At 42.6% G+C, this 23,131-nt stretch overlaps 1 protein-coding gene across 1 annotated transcript in view; it reads left to right on the top strand.

Moving 5' to 3' along the window:
• Positions 1–13,147, top strand: part of pnpla2 (patatin-like phospholipase domain containing 2) — a 44,788-nt gene extending 31,641 nt beyond the window's left edge. The window contains exons 6-9 of the mRNA XM_055649687.1: positions 450–635; positions 1,778–1,910; positions 5,654–5,776; positions 8,147–13,147. Coding sequence (XP_055505662.1) covers positions 450–635; positions 1,778–1,910; positions 5,654–5,776; positions 8,147–8,393 — 689 coding nt within the window. The 3' untranslated portion in view covers positions 8,394–13,147. The remainder of the gene's footprint in view (positions 1–449; positions 636–1,777; positions 1,911–5,653; positions 5,777–8,146) is intronic.
• Positions 13,148–23,131: the final 9,984 nt, after the last annotated feature.

Here is a 23,131-nt window from a genome sequence, read left to right on the forward strand (position 1 = left end):
CCGCTCTCTTTCCTAGTTGCTGGCTTTACCTGCACGTTAACCCACAAGCATTCCTGTGCAAGGGCAACCAGGTCCCACTCAACATACCTGCCAACCTGTCACCATTTAGAACATAGAACTCAGAGGAGCACAGCACAGGAACTGGCCCTTCTACCTACATCAGTCCCTACATGATGCCAGGTTAAACTAATCTCCTCTGCCTGCATACGATTCGTATCCTATTTCTATTTTCTCTACCTTGCATTTTTCCATTTTGTGATGGTTTCGTCCATTCATGAAGTTTGTCTATGTATCCCAGCAGTTTTTTTTGTACCCTTTTGACAGCCCACATTGCTTTGTATCATTGGGGAACGTAGATGAAATACACCCCGTACCAGCATCCAAATCAATGATATTGAGGATTGATTTTTTTATTTAAACGCATTAATTTTCTTGCCCTCATTGTGCAGCTTTGTTGAACCGGCCACAGCCTTTGTGCGGCCTTGCTCAGCTTGCCCTACATGACAATCATGATGAAGATAATGAAGAAGAAGCAGGAATGGAAGCAGCAGAGGCAAATCAAATGGAAGTCAAAGGAGGTTTGAACAAGAATAATGACGAGATTCTGGAGCACCTGCCGCCACGGCTTCACCAAGGTGAGCATCATTCAGCGTGACCGGATTGAATGGCCAAACAGGTGTGGGTCTATCTTCGGTGTAAACTAGCGTCTGCAGCTCTTTCCTACACAAGTAACTTATTGTAGTCAGTTAACCTACGAGCCCATCTTTGGGAAGCGGGTGGAGGGTGGGGGGAGGGGACTGAAGTACCAGGTGAAGCCTCACCGGCTGGCTGGAAGAACATCACAAAGTCCATGCACAAACACCCAAAGGTGAAGATCGAACACAGGTCGTTGTGGTTTGGAGGCAACAGCACTAACTGCTGCACAACCGCGTTGCCATTAGCTTCAGTAGAACGGATTTGATTCTTCCAGTACCCAAGGCCAATTGGCCATTCTTTAACCTTGGGGGGGGGGGGCGCAATGGCGCAGCGATAGAGTTAATGCCTTACAGCGCCATAGACCCTGGATTGATCCTGATTATGGATGCTGTCTGTACGGAGCTTGTACGTTCTACCTGTGCCCGCGTGAGTTTTCTCTGGGAACTCCGGTTTCCCGGTTTCCTCCCACACTCCAAAGACATGCAGGTTAATTGGCTTTGGTAAAAGATGTAAATTGTCCCTAATGTGTACGACAGTGCTAGTGTACGGGGTGATCATTGGTCGGCGCAGACTCAGTGACCCCAAGGGCTGTTTCAGCGCTGGATCTAGTCTCAAGTCTTTTAATGAAAGACTGTAAATTTATTCCCTATTGAGACACAATTAAATTGTGCTTTCACTGGGGGATAATTAAAAATGATCAGATTTAGCTCAATCCTAAATTCTGAAACCACCGCAGACGATTTAATTCAGGCATAAATCAAGTCAAGTGTGTTTTATTGTCATATGTCCCAGACAGAACAATGAAATACATGATAGACGCAAAATGCCGGAGTAACTCAACGGGCAGTATCTCTGAAGAGAAGGAATGGGTGACATTTTGGGTCGAGGCCTTTCTTCAGACTGAAGAATCAGATCAATCTAAAGAAGGGTCTCGACCCGAAATGTCACCCATTCCTTCCCTCTAGAGATGCTGCCTGTCCCGCGGAGTTACTCCAGCATTTTGTGTCTATGCGTCTATATGATGATCTATTTTAATTGCAAGGTGATTTGATTTTTGTATATCACTGTTCTTTGCCCTCAGCACTAATTGAAGCGTGTGCTGAAAAAAGGAGTTTTCACAGCAACTTTTCAAACCTGCTGCCTGTCCGCTTATTCTCTGCCATGATGCTGCCATACACCTTGCCCGTGGAATCAGCAGTTTCATTCACTGTAAGGTATGTTTGAATTTCTGCTGCTCGCCAGACTCATCAGGACTATCCTGCTCATGAGATATCGCCAAAGGTTTACACACACGGAACTGCAGATGCTGGTTTACAAAAATAAAAGGCACAAAGTGCTGGAGTAACTTAGCCGGTCAGGCAGCATCTCTGGAGAACATGGATAGGTGATGTTTTCTATTCGGGATGGGTAGTAAAGGTTGGTTTGGCCCTTATCCAACACATTCTCCAAGTAGATCACCATTGATGTCCAGTTAAAATAAAGAGCAGACTACACAGGAACAGCCTATTTGATCTGCAATATCTATGCTGAACGTGATGCCAAATTGATCACATACTCCTGCCTGCATGTGATTCATATCCTTCTATTTCCTGCAAATCCACGTGCCAATTTAAAATCCTCTTAAATGCCACTATAGTATTTGCTTCAACCGCCATCCCTGATAGACCATGCCAAGTACCTACCACTCTCAATGTAAATAAACGTTCCCCCCTCTCACCTTAAAGCTATGTCCTCTAGTATTTGAATTTCTACTCGGGGTAAAAATATTCTTTCTACTCTATCTACTTGTGTTGCTACTTTCAGAGGACTGTGGACTTGCATCCCAAGATCCCTCTGTACATCAATGGTCTTAAGTGTTCTGCCATTAACTGAACGTTCCACTTACCTCCTGAAGTGCAACACTTTACGCCATCTGCCATTTCTCCACCCGCATCTGTAAATGACCTATATCTGTGAGACTAATGAAAGGTCTAGCTAGAGTGGATGTGGAGAGCATGTTTCCAGTAGTGGGAGAGTCGAGGACCAGAGGACACAGCCTCAGAATAAAAGGACGTACCTTGCGAATGGAGATGGGCAGGATTTTTTTCAACCAGAGGGTGGTGAATCTGTGGAATTATTTGCCACCGACGCCTGTAGAGGCCGTCATTAGGTATTTTTAAAACAGGGCTTGATAGGTTCTTGAGTAGTAAGGGCGTCAAAGGTTACGGGGAGAAAGCAGGAGTATGAGGTTGAGAGTGAAAATGAGATCAGCTACTATCAATAAACGGAGCAGACGCGAATAGCTGAATGGCCTAATTATAGCTATTTTACAAAATTTTGAGATTTTAAAAATCAAGTTTTTATTTTAGCCCATCAGATAAAGCATAACAAGAAGTTTAATTTGACACCTAATTCACTTTCATATCTTCAGTATTAAAAAAGTTATGCCCATTTTCATACTTGGAAATTGGCATCTTGTTTCCTATTGCTTTTTCATTGACTTGACACAAAAGGTGTGATCGAGAACATTTAAAAACCCATAACTTTCTTAAAATTTAAGAGAGCTGAAAGACATTTTCAGTTATTATAGATTGAAGCATTCTGAAACAAATATGAAACAATCTTACTTAGATGACTTGAAATTAAAGCATATAGTTAGTTAGTTACCTAATTGTAGCTAATTACAAAATTCAATTACTAGATCTAAACATCTATCCATTTCTTAAGAATAGATTAACATTTTTAAATAGCCTAAGTGTCCAAATAACATTCACACAAGAATGCAGAATATAACATAATTTTTAAATCTCATTGTCATGGGTTTATAGGCCAAATGGAAGGAATTTAATGTTTAATACCTATAAATGAATGGCCATTTAAATCAACTTGCAAGTGGGATTTTCTGGAACAGGACCATTTGGAACGATGAGGTTGCGGTGATTTAGTCCCCATATTGGCAGCAAATACACTGCCGGTTCGTTCGGGGACTAAATCACCGTTTCGCAACTTAAAATGTGAATTAAATACATCTTAAGAAACACTTTTATAAATAAAAATAAACTACTTTCTTTTACCTGTCCTCTACATAAAATCCGTCCCCGTTGTCGGCATTGACGGCTTCAGAAGCTGATTTTAATATCACTCCAGCGATTAACATGTCGGGCGAATTTAAAAAAAAACCACACAGAACACCGTCGGAACGATTCTTTAGCAACATCTTGCACTTCAACAAATATAATTCAGGACCAGGTCGGAAAAAAAAACATGTTTTAACCCCGCCCCCCCTCAAACGCACCAAAAATTGCGCACACGGCCAGTGGCAGAATTGCAGCGCCGCTGAAGGTAAGTATTGTAACATACCTACTAATTCTGCTCCTACATCTTATGAACTTCATCCTGTAGTATCCATTTGACAGCCTTCCTCACTGCCCACAACACCACCACCTTTTGTGACGTCTGCATACTTACTAACCAACTTATCGACATTTTCATCCGTGATTGGTATAATATACATATAATTGGCCACAGAACTCCAGCCGGAATGGCACCGTTCCACCATATTCTCTGTCTTCTATGGGTAAGACAGTTCTGAATCAAACTGTCGTCACCATGGATCTCATACATCTTAACCTTCCAGATCAGCTTACCACAAGGGACCTTGTCAAATGCCTTAATGAAGTCCATGTAGACACCTCCACTGCTCTACCACCATCAATCACCTGTTTCACCGCTTTAAAAAACCTCACTCTCGTTTGTAAGACGTGATCTGCCCCACACAAACCAACTTAACTATTCCTAATTAGCCTATTCTCTTCTAAATGTGATTAAATCTCATCTCAAAGAACCCTGTCCAATAGCTCCCCTACCACTGTTGTGAGGCTCACCACCCTATAATTTGCTGGATTGTTATCTATTTCCGTTTTTGATCAAGGGAACCATGTTGGCTACTTTCCAATCGTGCGTAGCACGCCTGTGGCTAGAGAGGATAATTGTCAAGGTCATAGCAATCTCCTCTCTCGCTCCTCTCAATAGCCAGGGATAGATCCCGTCAGACCATGGGGACATCCATCTTACTGCTCTTCACATCACCCAACACCACTCTCTTCTTGATCATGAAATGTCGAAGGATATTAATGCACCCCTCACTAATCTCGCTATCCTCCATGCCCTTCTCCTTGGTGAATACTGCTGCAAAGTACTAATTCAATACCTCACCTACATTTATCTAACTCCAAGCATAATTTCCCTCCTTTATGCTTGAGCAGTCCTACCCTCTCCCTAGTTACCCTCTGTTTTTTAAAATGCCTTCGGAGATAGATCAGCCGAGATTGAATGACGGAGTAGACTTGATGGGCTGAATGGCCTAATTCTGCTCCTATCACTTATGAACATTCTCTTTAATCCAACGTGCCAAAGACATTTCATGGCCCCTTCCGATCCATCTAATTCTCCTTTATGTTCCTCAACGGCCCTATCGGATTTCATCTTCCTAATCCTTACATGAGCTTTTTTTTAATCTTTTGGCCAAATTTATAACCTCTCTCTTCTTCCAAGGTTCCCTCACCTTGTCATCTTTGTACCTTCTCCTTACTGCAATATGCCATTCCTGAACTTGATTAGCTGGACTTTAAATGATTCCCATGTGTCAGATGTGAATTAACAAATAACAGCTGCTCTCAATTAAATCTCCCTAGCTCCTGCCTAATAGTCTTGTAATTTTGAACAGTATTTATTCATTCATTTCTCTGTATTTGGCTGCAGCTGGCAAGGGCAGGTTTTGCTGTCTATCCTTAACTGCCCTTAAGATGGCAGTGGTGCGCTTCCATCCTGGAACACTGCAGTCCTTCTTGTGAAGGTGCTTCCACTATGCCTTTGGGTAGTGGGCAGGACTACATACGGAATATCCACTCTGTCATTATTTAAAATACTTATGATGTGTCTGTGGGAAATTAACTTATCTTGTCTTCTCCTTTGATAGAATCCTGGAATGGTTGCCTGATCTCCCAGAGGACATTGACTGGATGAAAGATCAGATCGCTAATGTCTTGTGTTACTTTGCCACCAATGCCAAGGCAAAATTGGGACATCATCTTTCCACAAGGTATGGAAACAAGGAACTGTGGATGCTGATTAATACACAGAAAGATACAAAGTTGCAAATAGGACTGGGATAGAACACATTACATCCTAAGAGCCAATCTTTCCTATCCAAAAACAGTGATAATTTGTGTTTAATATTTGATTGTCTGCCTCTCACAGGAAGCCAAAGTCAGTTATAGTGTTACCTTGGTTGGGATCGCACTTTAGACTCTTCTAATTATTTCCCTTACATTATCCTGTTAGTCGTTGCACTGTGCCTAGTACAGTGGCTAATTTAATTGTAGTAGGAAGGAACTGCATATGCTGGTTTATACCGAAGATAGACACAAAATGTGGGAGAAACTTAGTGGGTCAGGCAGCATCTCTGGAGAAAAGGAATAGGTGACGTTTTGGGTCAGAACCTTTCAGATGACAAGAGATGACCTCAGGAAGAGTCAGGCAACAATGGGCCAATGTGAACTCCACCCTTCCTGAGATGATCTGTAACCGGTCCTGTTTTGTGTTCCATCTTTAATATGATTTCTGCTTTGCTCACTGTGGAGAAATAAGGAAATGTAGATGCTGATTTTTTTAAAAGATATAAAGTGCTGGAGTAGCTTTATCTCTGGAGAACACGGATCAGTGCATTTTGGATCGGGACTCTTCTTCAGACTGAAATATCACCTATACATGTGCTCCAGAGATAGACACAGTGCTGGAATAATTCAGTGGGTCAGGCAGCATCTCTGGAGAAAAAGGATGAGTGATGTTTCGGATTGGGACCCTTCTTCAGACTGTAATACTCTGTACTCCAGAAATGCTGCCTAACCTGGTGAGTTGCTCCAGCACTTTGAGTCTTTTTTTGCTCACTGTTTGATACAATTTTTGTTGGACCACAAGCCCATTTGTGGTAGTTTGCACTTAGCATCCACGTTCACCTTCAAGGCATCTGTCGAACCAATTATAAGACCCACGAAGAAACAGCCCTTTTAGTCCCCTCAGCCAACTTATCATTTGAGATCAACCCTGGAACTGTTTAACCTGCATGAGAAAGGATCTCACTGAGGGGTGTGTTACACCATAGAGCTGTGTTGGTGGAAGTTGCACCTTTAAATGTACATCTCATCTACAATATATAGGATAAGGTATCGGGAAGGCTGGCTCCATCCTGGGGGCGGAGTTGGATTCATGGGAGGAGGTCTTGAAGGGGAGAATGCTCTTCAAACTGCAGAGCATCTTGGACAATACAGCTCAACCCCTCCATGACACACTGGTCAACCCGAGGAGCACCTTCACCAACAGACTGGTTCCACCAAGATGCAGTACAGAACGCCACAGGAGATCCTTATTCCCTGTGGCTATCAAACTGTACAACTCCTCCCCCTTCCGTCTTGGGGTAGACTTACTCCTCTCCTCTCCCACCCCCCCCCCCCCCCCCCCCCCCCCCCCCCCCAATCTTTGAAAATCCGCAATTCTTTCCACTCGTCACTTTAGTTTCATGTTTCATGTATCTTGTGCTTTATGACTGATGGCCGATCAATTTCTATCATATTGTATCACATTGTTGATAAGGCTGAATTATGTTAAAAAAATAAGAAAAGCTTACAGCTTACATTTAGTCTCAAATCAGGCCTTTCTCCAGTAGATTAATACAGAAAGGCAAGTTTAGGTTTGCCTCAGGTTGCTGTGTATTGAGATAATGAATGACTAACATTTGTCCACCAAGTGACGAGAGAGGAAGCAGAGAAGCAGCTAGATTGATCTCACTAAGGGGCAATGACAAATGGCTGATGTCTTTGATATGTAAAATGCCTTGCACCAAATGTCCGATGTCTGTGAGGGAGGAAGTGACGAGAGAGGAAACTAGATTGATCTAAGGGGTATTAACAAATGGCAATGCCTTTGATGTAAAATACCTTGTACCAATGCCTTTGATGTGATGCATTCTGTAGAAACCTTTATTTTCCTCTACCTCTGACCATGACTAATGTTTGTGGAATGTGCTAAGGTGACAAAAAAAAAACTATATTATACGATGTGATTCTGTCGTTCGGGGAAGTGGATGAGGACAGTGAAGTGTCTATATTACTCACTTGACTAGAGTTCTCGGCCAATAATAAGTAACGTTTTGAACTGGTCTACCAAACATTTGTGAGTTGGCTGTGTATTAAGAAGCGAACCTGTTTAGTTGTTATAAAAGTAACTTTTTCAACGTATGCCCCTGCATTAAATATCTTTAAATAATTTTGTTTAAATATCTTTTAAAATATATTTTAATGTATCTTTTCCAAATGTTCTTTTTAAATGTTCTTTTTTAAATATCTTTAAAAAATATCTTTCAGTGTTTAAATGATTGGCTTCTCCTCATTTTGCCTGCTCCCCTCTCTTTCAGGTTGCCATGCAGCACGAGGCTACAAAAGACTCAAAGCCTTCTCATACTGCCAACGTCGTCTGCCAGTTCTCTCCAGCAATGGATCCGAAGCAATACTTCGGTGAACGATCTCATTCTGAAATGTGAACAGTACCAACGGTACCTGTGGCCCAGCATGCCCTTCGTCAACTGGAAACTCCAGGCCCCCACATGCCAACAGGATCTGGATACTGGTTTAGAAATGAAACCATCACCCGCTTCTCCATAGAAACCAGACTGAATGTCAGAGGGGGCAACCTTCCTCACACAGCAAGCACTTCTTACTGAAAGTATCATATATTCCAGCGAGTTTCATTGAACACATACAGCTTGTACAGATTTCTCTTATATATCAAAGGGTGGCACAGTGGCGCAACGGTAGAGTTGCAGCCTTACAGCGCCAGCCACTTGGGTTTGACCCTGACAATAGATGCTGCCTGTGCAGAGTTTGCACGTTCTCCCTGTGACTGCGTGGGTTTCTCCGGTTGCTCCGGTTTCCTCCCACATTCCAAAAACGTGCAGGTTTGTAGGTTAATTGGCTTCTGTAAATGCAAATTGCCCCTAGTGCGTAACATAGTGCTAGTGTATGGAGTGATCACTGGCCGGCGCGGACAGGGTGGGCCAAAGGGCCTGTTTCCATGCTGTATCTCTAAAGTCCAATGGAAATCAACATGACATCTGTTTCAAAAGCAGTGGAATAACATGAGGCACTTATGAAGAACACATCTTCCAGTTGAACACATTATTCTCAATTAATCATTTCCACAGAGTTTACTGGGATGCACACTTCTCTGTTTCAGTAGTATAAGACCTAGATTGTGGTAATTGTTTATTTAATATAACTTTCTTACTTTTCGAAAGATGAATTTAAATGATACAAAGTTTTTCTTTATATTTAGCTATGAAATTAGTTTGGTAAAAATATATTTAGGTAAATACAATCAAAATTATGGAGCTGAATTTAGTTTATGAATTGAATCTTAAAGGGAATTGTGAGTTTTCATAAGGGAAAAAAACGCCAATGGAAACCCAAAGACAAACTTAGTCTCATAAAAAAAATATATATATTTGTAGATGGAGGGGTCATTTATACAAAATGATTAGTTTCTACAGGTGATTACAGTGAAAATTATAATGCAAGTCGATTGGCCTCTAAATTGCCTCGAGTGTGCAGGGAGAGGATGTGAAAGTGCAATAACATAGAACTAGTGTGAATGGACGATCGATAGTTGGTATGGGCTCGTAGGGCCAAAGGGCCTGTTGCTATGCTGTATCTTTCAATCAATCAAACCACTTCTGCGCCAGATCAATGCAATTCTCCACTACTTCCTAAGTCCTTTTCATTTGCAACTGCTACTGTGGAGTATTTAAAATGCATCTCGATATCTTTTTGTTTCAAGTCTTGTTTTTTTTTAACATGTTGAATATATTTGGTGTTAAGAATTTTGCTGTTTTAAAAAAAAGTTTGGCTGTTTATATTTATGTTAATTCCATAAGATGTTTTAATGTTATGTTCTTTGACCACTCAATTCATACATCAAACTATGGTTTATTTTTAAGGATATTTTATTTCTGATCCACTATTTTTACGTTTTAAGACTCCAAAGTTATCTATATTCGTTCGCTCTTCAGGGTGTAACTTTCAGCTTCTAAGTTTGTGAATGCGTATAATCTGTTATCGTTAAATAAAAGGTAATATTAACAGCCAAAGTCAACACAAGCAACCAAAAGCAAAGCAATTCCCCACTAAATCATGACAGCCAAGACCAACAAGAGGTCACCACCCCACCTCGTCTTTGTTTAGAGCACTGAAGTAGGAGAAAGGGAAAAGAAGAAATACACAAGGACGTATCTTGAAAGTTTATTTTAGAAGTGAGATTGGATGGAGTTCAGCAGAAGTGGATGGGGATCAAACTGTGGCAGTATCATATCAGGAGCTTTTTATTTGACCAGCCTGAGTTTCAGAAATTCCACCTTAATTAATGAAATGGCCTACTTGAAATCCTTTTGTTTAAAATTTTGTTTTTTTATCAAGATTTTGTACTGCTTCCCTGGCCTGTGATGTAATTTTACTTCGAACCTCAACACACATCCATTATCATTGACCATTGTAACTCATCGGGTAGTTATAAAAAAGGCTGCATTCCAGTCAGGTCTCTCTGTCAAGTTATTCTACTTTTTTAAATTATAATCCTTGCGTGCGAATACATGACCCTGTGAGCGAAGAATGGTCTTGTAAGCATACCTATTTTTTTAAATTGTTAACTTGTACTTGAGGCACTATTACCCAGAGATTCATCCCTAGTCAATACTGCACACTGTATAGTATTGAGGGCACATGGTAAAGGGTCTCTGATATTCAAATCCCATTGAAGTTGTTGGAGTTGCAGCACCAAAGTAACACTGCTGTTCAAGGATGAACTTCTAGTTTCAGGTATTTCACTAATATTCATTTCCTCATCTAGAACTGTGGGGAATCCAGGATAAGGGAAGCACAGTGGTACAGAGGGTTGAGCTGCTGCCTCACAGCGCCAGAGAACCATGTTCCAACCTGTCCTCGGGTGCTGAGTGTGTGGAGTTTTACGTTCTCCCTCTGACCACGTGGGTTTCCTCCGGGTGCCCCGGTTTCCTCCCACTTCCCAAAGACGTCGGGTTTGTTGATTACCTGGTCTCTGAAACTGTCCCTAATGTGCAGTGGATGAGAAAGTGAGATAACATAGAACTGGTGTTCAAAGGTCTGTGCTGACTCGGTGGGCCAAAAGGCTTGTTTCCATGCTGTACCTCTAAACTAAACTAAACTAGATTAATATGCTCATCCAATTATCATTGGCATTGCTATTTGGTTTATTGGGCATGTGAAGGTGAAAAATGGTGGACAGTGTGATCTCCAAAACATAAGTGATAAAAGTAATGTGGCTCTTTTCAATTATGTTCCTTCCGCCTTGAGACTTTTTCAGTACTTCACGGAGGAATTAGCAAATTATTTGTTGTAGAGCCTTTACCTTGTGCCATTATGAAAGCGTAGCCTGTGTAGGAAAGAAATGCAGATGCTGGTTCAAACCAAAGATAGGCACAAAAAGCTGGAGCAACTCAGCGGGTCAAACAGCATCTCTGGAGAAAAGGAACAGGTCACGTTTCGGGCTTCAGAGATGCTGTCCGACCCGCAAAGTTTTTTGTGTCTATCTTCAGCCTAAATTGACACCCTTGTTACTGATTTTCAATCTCTACACCCACTCAACTACTTGGCTGAAATTTGTAACTAATTGAAATTTGTAACAAAAATGAAGAGTACAACCAGCCCTGATTGTACAAACTCAGTGTGGGGTTATAGGGGTGAATTGCCAATCTGCCACTAATAACAAATTGGCAATTGGTATCAACCAACATCTGCAGTTCCTTTTTATTACATTATGGAAGACATTACAGCTCATTTGAAACGTTGATATATCACCTTATATATATTATAAATTAAAATATTCTACCTGTGTACATTACAATATTATAAGAGTTGTAAAAGATGTTAATTTTTATGCTCAAATTGTATAGAGTGTACATAGCTTTCAATCTAAAATCTATAGGTTCCACAAAATTGCCAATTATATTTTTCTGAAAGGAGAATGGATGAGTTATTTAAGCTCGTTGCACTTATTTAAATAAGATTGCATTATTTTTAGCGAGGAGGTTAGTATTTAAAGTTGTAATCATAGATTGTATGGTTGAGGCGCAGAGCAAGTGAGAGAGGGGTTGTACTCTGAGGAAGGTCTAAGCAGGGTGATGATACTTTGAAGACGTTCTCCTCCTCTCTCCGACGAGTTCTGCAACACCCTCTCTCCCTGCTCCCCTGTGATTCCTCCTGCTCTCCAGATCTGCTTTGATCTGTCATTTTCACACCTTACCCTTCCATACCTCTAGTGTCCTCCCCTGACTCTCAGTCTGAAGAAGAGTCTCAATCCGAAACATCACCCATTCCTTCTCTCCCAAGATGCTGCCTGTCCAACTGAGTTCCTCCAGCATTTTGTGTCTACGATGAGATTGAAGTAAGATATCTCCTGTCATTTCCCAGTAGACACAGAGCTGATTGTGGGGTCGGGGTAACCACTATGCTAACAGTCCTATGGCATCTTGTGGGTAGCCATGTTGTGAATGAAAGTAAATGCTAGCAAGTTATTCAGTGCTGAAGGCAATGCTGGTGAAATTCTCACAGGTGCATTTCACAGGAGAGTCACTGGATGGCACTCGAGTGTCGAAACCCTGACTTCCTTTGCCTCCCTGAGGCCATTTGAAGTACAGCAAATATATTGCCTGTCGTTAGCTAAACTGGTCACCCAATCACCAAATATAGCTCTCTCTGTTCCTCTCAGTCCTGTTTTGTTAACACTGTATGATATCTCTGTTATGTCTGAATTAATTACGAGCAAACAATGTAATTCTATTTACCACCACTTCATGATTTACCATTTCAACTTACTTATCAGCTCTGATAGAAAACACCTGATTACAGTTAAGAAATGCCGCGTGAATGAGTCTGTGGTGATGGATAATTTGCTTATGTTCTGTTGTGATCTCAATAGGTTAAATTAAAAGTAAAAGAAAACGAAGAGATGTCAGACAAGGGACATTGCTGTTATTGTCCACATTATGAATCCCCTGCTGCATTGGTTTATAAGCTTACATGCAGTTACTTTCTGTGTTCTACCATTGCTTAACTGGCTAAAATTATCTGATTGAAAATAATAATAGGAAACTATAATTTGCATTATGCTGCAGTTGATGCTGTATGTTTTGATTGATAATTACATGCAACTTTGTAATCTATAGACTGATACAAACCCACCATACAGTGAAGAAGATTTTCACTAAGATGTGACTGCTTAATGAAAAGACCATGTTGTGTTTTCCAAAACTTATTTTGCTATACAATAAAACTGGTTCTGTATCCTTGTGTGAAAAAAAATGACTTTGGATAATAAATATATTATAACAAGTGCACTTGCGAAGAATGAGATACCTGGTTTTAAAAAAATGTAATGCTGTGGTTTTGCACTGCAATTTGCGAAGGATGTAGAATTTGGTAGGATTTTGGTTTTGAACATGTATCTCTATATTCTCACACAAACCCATCCCGCAAATCCCATGGGATTACTTGGCAAAGCCGAGTGGTTAGTTGGACTGAGTGTACGTCTGATGGAAATGAGCAAAATAATGAGAGGTCTTAATCGAGCAAATAGGGGAAAATACTTCTAGCTAGAGAATGGGTAGCTGGACTTATCTCAAAATACAGTCGCAGTTAGAAAAAAAAAGTTCTGTACAAGTGCTTGGACAATGAGAGAATTAATATACATGGTAAGTTTAGGGATCGAAACAAATACATTGTTGAAAAAGGCTAAAGGAAAGGGTTACTACATACACTCTGTATATGGGATTAGATTTTAGTTTTCACCCTGTGGCTGTGTTTGTGCAGAGCAGATCCCTGGTCCTTAATCCCCATCTGATCTTCTAATGGATTGCATATTGGTGGAAATTAAGAGTGGGTTACTTGTTCCACCGGATCACAGTTCAGGCAGTGAAAACTGAAACCTGCAGCTTAGTTTTCTTCACGACTTGACATCCCTTTGAATAAAAGTGCGGCTTGAACATTCTGCTCCGTTGTTAACATAGAAACATAGAAAATAGGTGCAGGAGTCGGCCATCCGGCCCTTGGAGCCTGCACCGCCATTCAATATGATCATGGCTGATCATCCAACTCAGTATCCTGTACCTGCCTTTTCTCCATGTCCCCTGATCCCTTTAGCCACAAGGGCCACATCTAACTCCCTCTTAAACATAGCCAATGAACTGGCCTCAACTACCTTCTGTGGCAGAGAATTCCACAGATTTATCACTCTCTGTGTGAAAAATGTTTATCTCATCTCGGTCCTAAAGGATTTCCCCTTGGTTGCTGATGGTGTTGTCTTGCAAATCGATGTTAAAGTCCTGATATTTCTCCCGCTACCAATGCACCATTTAAGTAATCCAGTATTCCCCAGAATAGTTTCAAGGTGAGTTTATTGTCACATGTACCAATTAAGTTACAGTGAAATTTGAGTTACAATACAGCCATACTGAGTGAAAAACAACATTAAAGTGAACATAAACATCCATCACAGTGGATTCCACATTCCTCACTGTGAATGGATAGCAATAAAGTTCAATCTTCCTCCTCTTGTTCTCCCGCGGTTGGGGCTGTCGAACCATTCGCAGTCGGGGCGATCAAAGCCCCTGCAGCCGACGATTGAAGCCCCCGTCAGGGTGATCGAAACTCCCTCGTCGTAGCGGTTGAAACTCCCTCCACGGCATGGAGCTCCCGAATCGGCCTCTTCTTACCAGTGACCGCAGGCTTCAAGATGTTAAAGTCCACAGGCCTCACGGTTGGACCTTCGATCCCCGACAAAGGGATCGCAAGCTCCGCAATTTTAAAGTCCCGCAGACTCCCGCGGTTTGGAGAACCGAGGCGGTCTCCAGGAAAGGCCACCAATTCCACGATGTTAGGCCGCAGTGGGGACAGAGATACGATATGGAAAGAAATCGCATCTCCGTCGAGGTAAGAGATTGAAAAAAAGTTTTCCCCAAATCCCCCCCACCTAAAACAAACCAAGGAACACTAAAACATACTTTTAACACATACTAAAAATAGCAAAAATAACCGTTGGCTAGGCAGCCGCCACTGATGGCCTTCTATTTATCTCACTCTCAGTATGGCAGCAATTATCATTCAATAGGGAGCCATATAAAGATGTGACTAAATCCTGATTAAAGATGTCAGTTGTATGACAGATGCATCCTGTATGACAATGAATGATGAGGTGGGGAGGTGTACAATACCCAGATAGGAAGGACTTAGATTGACTTAAATGGTTTTTGGACTGGAAGAGGTAACTCGGGGCAAAGCCAGAGAGGGATTGGGCAAGTGATGAGAAATGTAAAAATGAGGCATTGCGGGAATGGGAACAGGAATATGAAGGTGAATGGGCAGCGCATGTTGGAATGCGGGTAGTTGAATTTTCAACTTGTGCAAGGGGTAAGGTAGGAGAGGACTGGAGTCATGAAGTCCAAAGAAACAATGTTATAGATAAGGGGCTCGCAGACAGGTGTGGTTATGTAGGTGTGAGCTGACTGTCTTGGAGATAAAGTATAAAGGTGTAAAAAGGAACTGCAGATGCTGGTTTAAACTGAAGATAGACACAAAAAGCTGGAGTAACTCAGAGGGACAGGCAGCATCTCTGGAGAGAAGGAATGGATGACGTTTCAGGTCAAGACCCTTCTTCAGTCTGAATTGTTAATTGTCCCTAGTGTATAGGTTAGTGCTAGTGTACGGGGTGATCATTGATCGGGGCGGACACGGTGGGCCGAAGGGCCAGTTTTCACGCTCTATAAACTAAAGTAAACAAATTTCATACAGTTTTAACCTTATGGACAACTTATTTGTATTCTGGTAAAGGTTTGTCCCACAATCAGCAAGAATTAAGAGGCCTTTGACGTGGATGAGGGCTGATCTTATAGAGTATATAAAATCATGAGAGGAATAGATCGGGTAGACTCAGAGTCTCTAGCCCAGAGTAAGGGAATCAAGAACCAGAGAACATAGGTTTGAGGTGAAGGGGAAATACTTAATAGGAATCTGAGGGGTAACTTTTTCACACAAAGGGTGGTGGGTGTATGGAACGAGCTGCCAAATGAGGTAGTTGAGTCAGGGACTATTTCAATGTTTAAGAAACAATTAGACAGGTACATGGATAGTATTTAGGAAAGAACTGCAGATGCTGGTTTAAATGGAAGGTAGAAACAAGATGCTGGAGTAACAGCGGGACAGGCAGGAGAGAAGAAATGGGTGACATTTCAGGTGAAGACCCTTCTTCAGACTGCTACTAGTACATGGATAGGACAGGTTTAGAGGGATATGGGCCAAACGCAGGCTGGTGGGACTAACGTAGATGGGACATGTTGGTCGGTGTGGGCAAGTCGGTGGGACTAACGTAGATGGGACATGTTGGTCGGTGTGGGCAAGTTGGGCCGAAGGACCTGTTTCCACGTTCTATGACTCTATGTGTGCAAATTGGCTGTCATGTTGCCCAGCAATACCAACATCCCATTCAAAGTGCCTGGAAATGCAATGCATGTTGGATTCAGGACTTCCTGAAACCGAAAGTCACCATGTAAAATGCAAGCTTGTTTGTCAGATGCCAATAACTGCTCAAGTTGCAAACAATGGTGTCACTATGTAATAACACATAAGGCTGACTTGGAGCAAGATATTTTTTTTACTGAAAATTCCTCTGAAATCTCCCGATTGAGAGGTAAAAATAATGCACTATGTTCTCATGTAACATTGAGCCTGCAGACAAAAAGCGAAGCACATTTTTTCCCTTCTATTTTTAACATATTATTTAAAAATGCTATTTCTTACAGTTAATTTCCTCTACTTCCTTTGTTTATAGATTTGCATGTAAATAATTAATGCTCACTGCTTTGACAGGCAGTAAACAATTGCACAAGGCATTTAATGCAGGGTTTTGAACATGTTCGGACTTGATAGCCATTGTGAGACATTTCCTGTAGGTTACTACCATGTCAGAAAACAGTGACAAATTTTAGAATGTAGAAACAAGGAAACTGCAGGTGCTGGTTAATGCACAAAAGCACACAAAGTGCTGGAGTAAGTCAGCAGGTCAGGCAGCATCTTTGGAGAACATAGAACATAGATAGGTGATGTATCGGGTCAAGACCCTTCTTCAGAAGCAGCGTCTCGACCCGAAACATCACCTATCCATTTTCTCCAGAGATGCTGCCTGGCCCGCTGAACTACTTGTCATCTTTAACGTAGAATCTTAATTGAGCAAAACCCAAAGTGCTGGAGGAACTCAGCAGATCTGGTAGAATCTATGGAGGGAAAGGACGTGACGCATCGGGTGAGGCCTCGCCAAATTTTATGAAGGAGGATCCCAAGCCAAAGTGTCGCCTATCAATGTCTTCCAGAAATGCTGCCTGACCTAAGTCTGCGTGATTTCTCCAGCACTTTGTGTATTGCTCAAGATTCCAACAATCCTAATTGATATCATCCGCCAACTTCTTCCCTTCTCTAAAGGTATTTTGCATCTCGCAGGTGGGGCTGTGTTCCACAATGTGCATTCTGCGCATGTAGGTCTATTAAGGGCATGAACCTAAGTGAGATCTATATCTGAACATGCAGGCTCACATACACCTGCAAACACACATGCTTTTACTCCATCAAAGAAATCATGTTAGCCATTGAGAGCAAGAATTCCAGTGACGTTGCTTAAAATTTCCCCCTTGCACAATATCCACCAAAACCTAGCCTGACTTTGAAAATGGCACTGGCTGACAGTTAGCCCAGCAGAGAGTAAGACTTCAATGCAGACTGATGGCTTGTATGTCTTCACCACTTTGCGTCTGCCGTTATCCATAAGACTAAAAGAGGGAGTTTAAATGTATCGATTTTTGAGTCTAGACTAGTTCACATGCAGGGTTTACATGTTTCATTGCTCTGTTGTAATATTTTGGCGTTTAACTCTTGCATTAATTAATAAAGTATTGCATTTACTGGTGTATTGAACTTATTCCAACATTACAGCTTCATGTGTAATTTGTTAGTTTTTATTTGTGCATCAATTGATGTGTAAACAAGATTATTTGATTTTTGTACACGTCTTTAAGCTAGAGGATGGTGAATTTTCCCCTGCATTTTACAAGGCTGATTGCTACCTCTGTCTGTTTACAATCTTGTTAAAGTCTGTTTTGTCCCGTGGTATTGCCTTTGAATGTAATTGTCCCCTCAAGATAAAATGCAACAGAAACCCACAGAAAGGGTGTGAGAAACTTGGAGCCCATAGACTAAACCTTTCAAATAAAAGCAAAATTGGTGTTGGAAGAACACCAAATATTGGGAACACCTGACTGATCCAAATAGTTTGGAAATAACAGCAAATTGCCCCAAAATAGAAAAATATTCAGCATAGTTTTTTATAAAGCCTTTTTAAAAATGATGGACCTGGACTTGGAACCCAAAAAGGATATTTAGAAGCAGGCAGCTGAGATTTTATTATAACCTATAATAAAACCTATATTTTATTATCGGTTTGTAGGTTAAATGGCTTCAGTAAAGATTGTAAATTGTCCCTAGTGTGTAGGATAGGACTAGAGTAAGGGGATCGCTGGTTGGCACGGGCTCTGTGGGCCGAAGGGACTGTTTCTGTGCTGTATCTCTAAACTAAACTAAATCCGGATTCAGATTCAGATTCAGATTAAATTTTAATTGTCATTGTCAGTGTACAGTACAGAGACAACGAAATGCATTTAGCATCTCCCTTGAAGAGCGACATAACAAACGATTTGAATAAATAATAATAAATGTCGGGGGGGGGGGGGGGGGGGGGGGGGGGGGGGGGGGGGGGGGGGGGGGGGGGGTGGGGGGGGGGTTGGCAGTCACCGAGGTACGTTGTTGAGTAGAGTGACAGCCGCCGGAAAGAAGCTGTTCCTCGACCTGCTGGTTCGGCAACGGAGAGACCTGTAGCGCCTCACGGATGGTAGGAGGGTAAACAGTCCATGGTTGGGGTGAGAGCAGTCCTTGGCGATGCTGAGCGCCCTCCGCAGACAGCGCTTGCTTTGGACAGACTCAATGGAGGGGAGCGAGGAACCGGTGATGCGTTGGGCAATTTTCACCACCCTCTGCAATGCCTTCCGGTCGGAGACAGAGCAGTTGCCATACCATACTGTGATGCAGTTGGTAAGGATGCTCTCGATGGTGCAGCGGTAGAAGTTCACCAGGATCTGAGGAGACAGATGGACCTTCTTCAGTCTCCTCAGGAAGAAGAGACGCTGATGAGCCTTCTTGATCAGAATAGAGGTATTGTGGGTCCAAGAGAGGTCATCGGAGATGTTGACTCCCAGGAACCTGAAGCTAGAAACACGTTCCACCTCCGTCCCGTTAATGTGGATGGGGGTGTGCGTGCCGCCTCTGGACTTCCTGAAGTCTACAATGAGCTCCTTGGGCTTCTTGGAGTTAAGGGCCAGGTTGTTGTCAGCGCACCATGCTGCTAAGTGCTGGACCTCCTCCCTGTAGGCCAGCTCATCGTTGTTGCTGATGAGGCCAATCACCGTTGTATCATCTGCATACTTGATGATGGTGTTAGTACCATGTACAGGTGTGCAGTCATAGGTGAAGAGGGAGTAGAGGAGGGGGCTCAGCACACAGCCCTGTGGAACGCCGGTGTTCAGGGTGAGGGTTGAAGAGGTGTGCTTTTCTAACCTCACAGACTGGGGTCTGTTGGTTAGAAAGTCCAGTATCCAGTTGCAGAGGATGGGGTCGATGCCCAGGTTACCGAGTTTGGTGATCAGTTTTGATGGTATAATGGTGTTGAATGCTGAGCTGTAATCGATGAACAGCATTCTTACGTAAGTGAAGCTTTGCAGGTGAAGGGTGAGGTGATGCGGCGACTGACCATAAGAAGGGAATTCTGTAGCATTGGATCTTGACAATGTGACTACCTACTGTGTGGAGAAGGGAGGGAGATGCACGGATAACTAACGTGGGAGTGATGTTGACTTCAGATAGGTTTGGAGGTGATTAGAGCTATTGAAGGCTTATGGGTTTAAAAAAGAAAATGTTATATTTCAATGTACAAAATATTATACTTCAATGTAGAACTTTATACCAAAGATAGATACAAGATACTGGAGTAACTCAGCGGCTCAGCAAGCATCTTTCCTATCCTTTTCCCCGCAGATGCTGCTTGACCTGCTGAGTTACTCTAACACTTTATGTCTAGGTATGTCATGTTTTAAATTTGACAGACTGGGATCTGAACTAAATTACCAAGGGGTGGTACAGGCTGAGAAAAACATGAGTAAGTAAAATGAAGGTCATAGAGATTGGAAAGTAAGAAGCTGAAGGAACATTGGAATAGGTTGCAGATGACCAAGGCCTGGATGAGAGTTTCAGCTGCACTCAGGCTGAGAGGAGCAGATGGAGCTGGCGGAATGGTAATAGTTGTGGGGGAGGATATGAGATGACTGGATGTGCTTGGAGTTAAGATGTCAGGCCTGTTACATTAAATAATTACGTTAGAGCATAAGAAACTGGATCAGGTGGGCAAATCTTTTTTTCGTGTCCATCCTGTTACAAATGTTGACATCGCTGTCATCCTCTGTCCTGAAAAGGACGCAAGCTTCCGGCGACAATCAGCGGAAGCCATCACTTGCAGCAATAGATGATGGTGGTGGCAGAATTAGCTCAGGATACTTCCAGTTTCCAGCCCCGTGTAGTGGATGCTTCTGCTATGGGGCCAGGTGGGCAAATTGGCTCCTCATTCCCGGTCTAAAATTTAAGAGGATTATGCCTGATCCAATCTTGGCTTCTCATACCACTTTCCCATTCTCTCCCCATATCCCTTCAATGATTCCTTTATTATCACGTGTACCAAGGTGCAATTATTTTTTTTTCATACAGATCAATGATATTATTACCATACAGAAGTACAATCCCAGTTAGGACGTGCGGGTTTGTAGGTTAATTGGCCTGTTCCTATGCTGCAGTGTTCCAACTTCTGAGTTCTCAGATGGGATGTACTGAACAGAGAAAATACCTGTGATTTCATTGAGGGAGACCAAATGAGCTCATGTGGTAGTTAGAAACAATTATCCTCCTATGTCTGTGTTGTGTATTGTTGATGGGAAGTGTGCGAGACAAGTCCAACAGAAACTTACGGTACTGGAGCTGGAATAGAGAGCCAAGAGTTGTGTTTGTTCCTCAACCAGCTTAGCCCAGTGAAAGGCCTTCCTCGCTCACACTGTGCCAAATGGAAAGGAACTCTGCAGAATCTGGTGGTTTGTACAAGCAGAGTGGGGATGATAGATGAAAATGGAGAGGAAACAAGGCATGGGAAAGGGGACAGGGTCAAAAGGAGAGTTATTGGGTTGTGATTAAGTCAGGCCGAGATCAAAATGGTGATGGATGATTGGGATTGGCAGGGTGCAGGTCAACTTGGATCAGAATAGCTATCATTTGTCTGGGAGAGGAAGGGTGATCAGCTGAGATAATGGTCTATCTGTTTAGTTAATTTGTTATTGTTTTGTGCACTGAGGTACAGTGACAGGTTCATCTTCATAAGTTCATGAGTGATAGGAGCAGAAAGACCATTTGGCCCATCAAGTCTACTCTGCCATTCAATCATGGCTGATCAATCTTTCCCTCTCAACCCCATCTTCCTGCCTCCTCCCCGTAATGCCTGACACCCACTTTTTTGTTGCATGCTGTTCCAGTCAACAAAAAGACAATACACACAAACTACAACCAAGCCGTCCACAGTGTACAGATACAGGATAAAGTTTAGTGCAAGATAAAGTCCAGTAAGGCCTGATTAACGATAGTTTGAAGGTCTTCAATGAGGTAGATGGGAGGTCAGGACCGCTCTCTAGTTGGTGAGAGGATATTGGAAGGGAACTGTTTTAGTTCAAAGGTTTTAAAGGCTTCAAAGGTCTTTTATTGTCACGTGTTCCAATTAAGGTACAGTGATATTCGTAAAACCATAGAACCATACTAAAAAAAAGCAACAGGACACACAACTACATAAAAGTTAACATAAACATCCACCACAGCAGATTCTCCACAATCCTCACTGTGATGGAAGGCAATAAAGTCTAATCTTCTTTCCTCATTTTGTTTTTCTCCCGCAGTCGGGGCAGTTGAACCATCTGTCGGGGCGTTCGAAGCTCCCGCAGCTTGGAGCTCCCGAAGTCTGTCTCTAACCAGGGACCACGAGCTCCATGATGTTAAAGTCCGCAGGCTCCTGTGGTTGGAGCTACCGAAGTCGGTCTCCAGCAGAGGGCGCCAACTCCAGTGCAGACGGAGATACGATACGGAAAAAAATTGCATCTTCGTCGAGGTAAGAGATTAAAAACAAGTTTCCCCCAACCACCGCCCACATAAAACAAGCTAGAGAACACTAAAAACATACATTTAACCCATACTAAAGAAACAACAGAGAAGGAAGGGACAGACAGACTGCTGGCGAGGCAGCCATTGCTGGCGCCACCTGGTGGTTGGGAATACTGGATGGTTGGTTTCTGGGAAACAAAGATGGTGATGAGGGGAGATGTATGCCATCGGGTGATGAGGAAAGGGGGAAATCAATCTCGGGCTGTAAATTGGGAGATGGATGCTGGGGGTTTGTTAATGGGGTGATAGAATCTGGTGGGGCTGAGTGGCCAAAGGACAACTTGGTAAGTACATTGTAATAACCAGGAACTGCAGATGTTAGTTTATACCAAGGACAGGCACAACATGCTGGAGTAACTCAGCTGGTCAACATGGATAGGTGACGTTTTGGTTCAGAACCTTTCTTCAGGCTGATTGTAGGAGGGGTGGGGGGCGGGAAAGAAAGCTGGGATAGAAAAGGGGCAGGACAGAGCACGACAGGTCAGAGGTGAAGACAGGCGAGGGGGTTCTTTGATAGGCAGATTGTTGGACAAAGACTAGGGATCAAAGTGCAGGTGTGAGCCCGAGAGGATAAAGAGTTGTGAGTTGGTAAGTACATTACTTTTGAAAGGGCCTATTTGACAGGGGTTCCAGTGCCATGCTGCACAGCCTGGAAGTTCAGCAATGCAGGGTTTGCAAGTAATGCAAGAGCACGTTTCTGTGCAAATAGCCCACGGAAAGCACAGTCCATGTGTCAAGGACGTTGATCCTTCTGCATGGAAACGGGCCATTCGGCCCACCACATCAATGCTGACCAGTGGGCGTCCATTCGCATTAATCCCAGATGTTGTGTCTGAGCGGCAGATATGTATCCACACCATTGAACAGAGAGGTGAGTGTCCAATGCATTACGATGTGCCCAATGCAGCCTAGAAGGAAAATTATTGCTCATGCAACTTGCAGTAAAAACCCCATATATTCGGTTTATTTGACTTTAA

Source organism: Leucoraja erinacea, chromosome 18 (assembly GCF_028641065.1).
Source record: "Leucoraja erinacea ecotype New England chromosome 18, Leri_hhj_1, whole genome shotgun sequence".
Classification (NCBI taxonomy): domain Eukaryota; kingdom Metazoa; phylum Chordata; class Chondrichthyes; order Rajiformes; family Rajidae; genus Leucoraja; species Leucoraja erinaceus.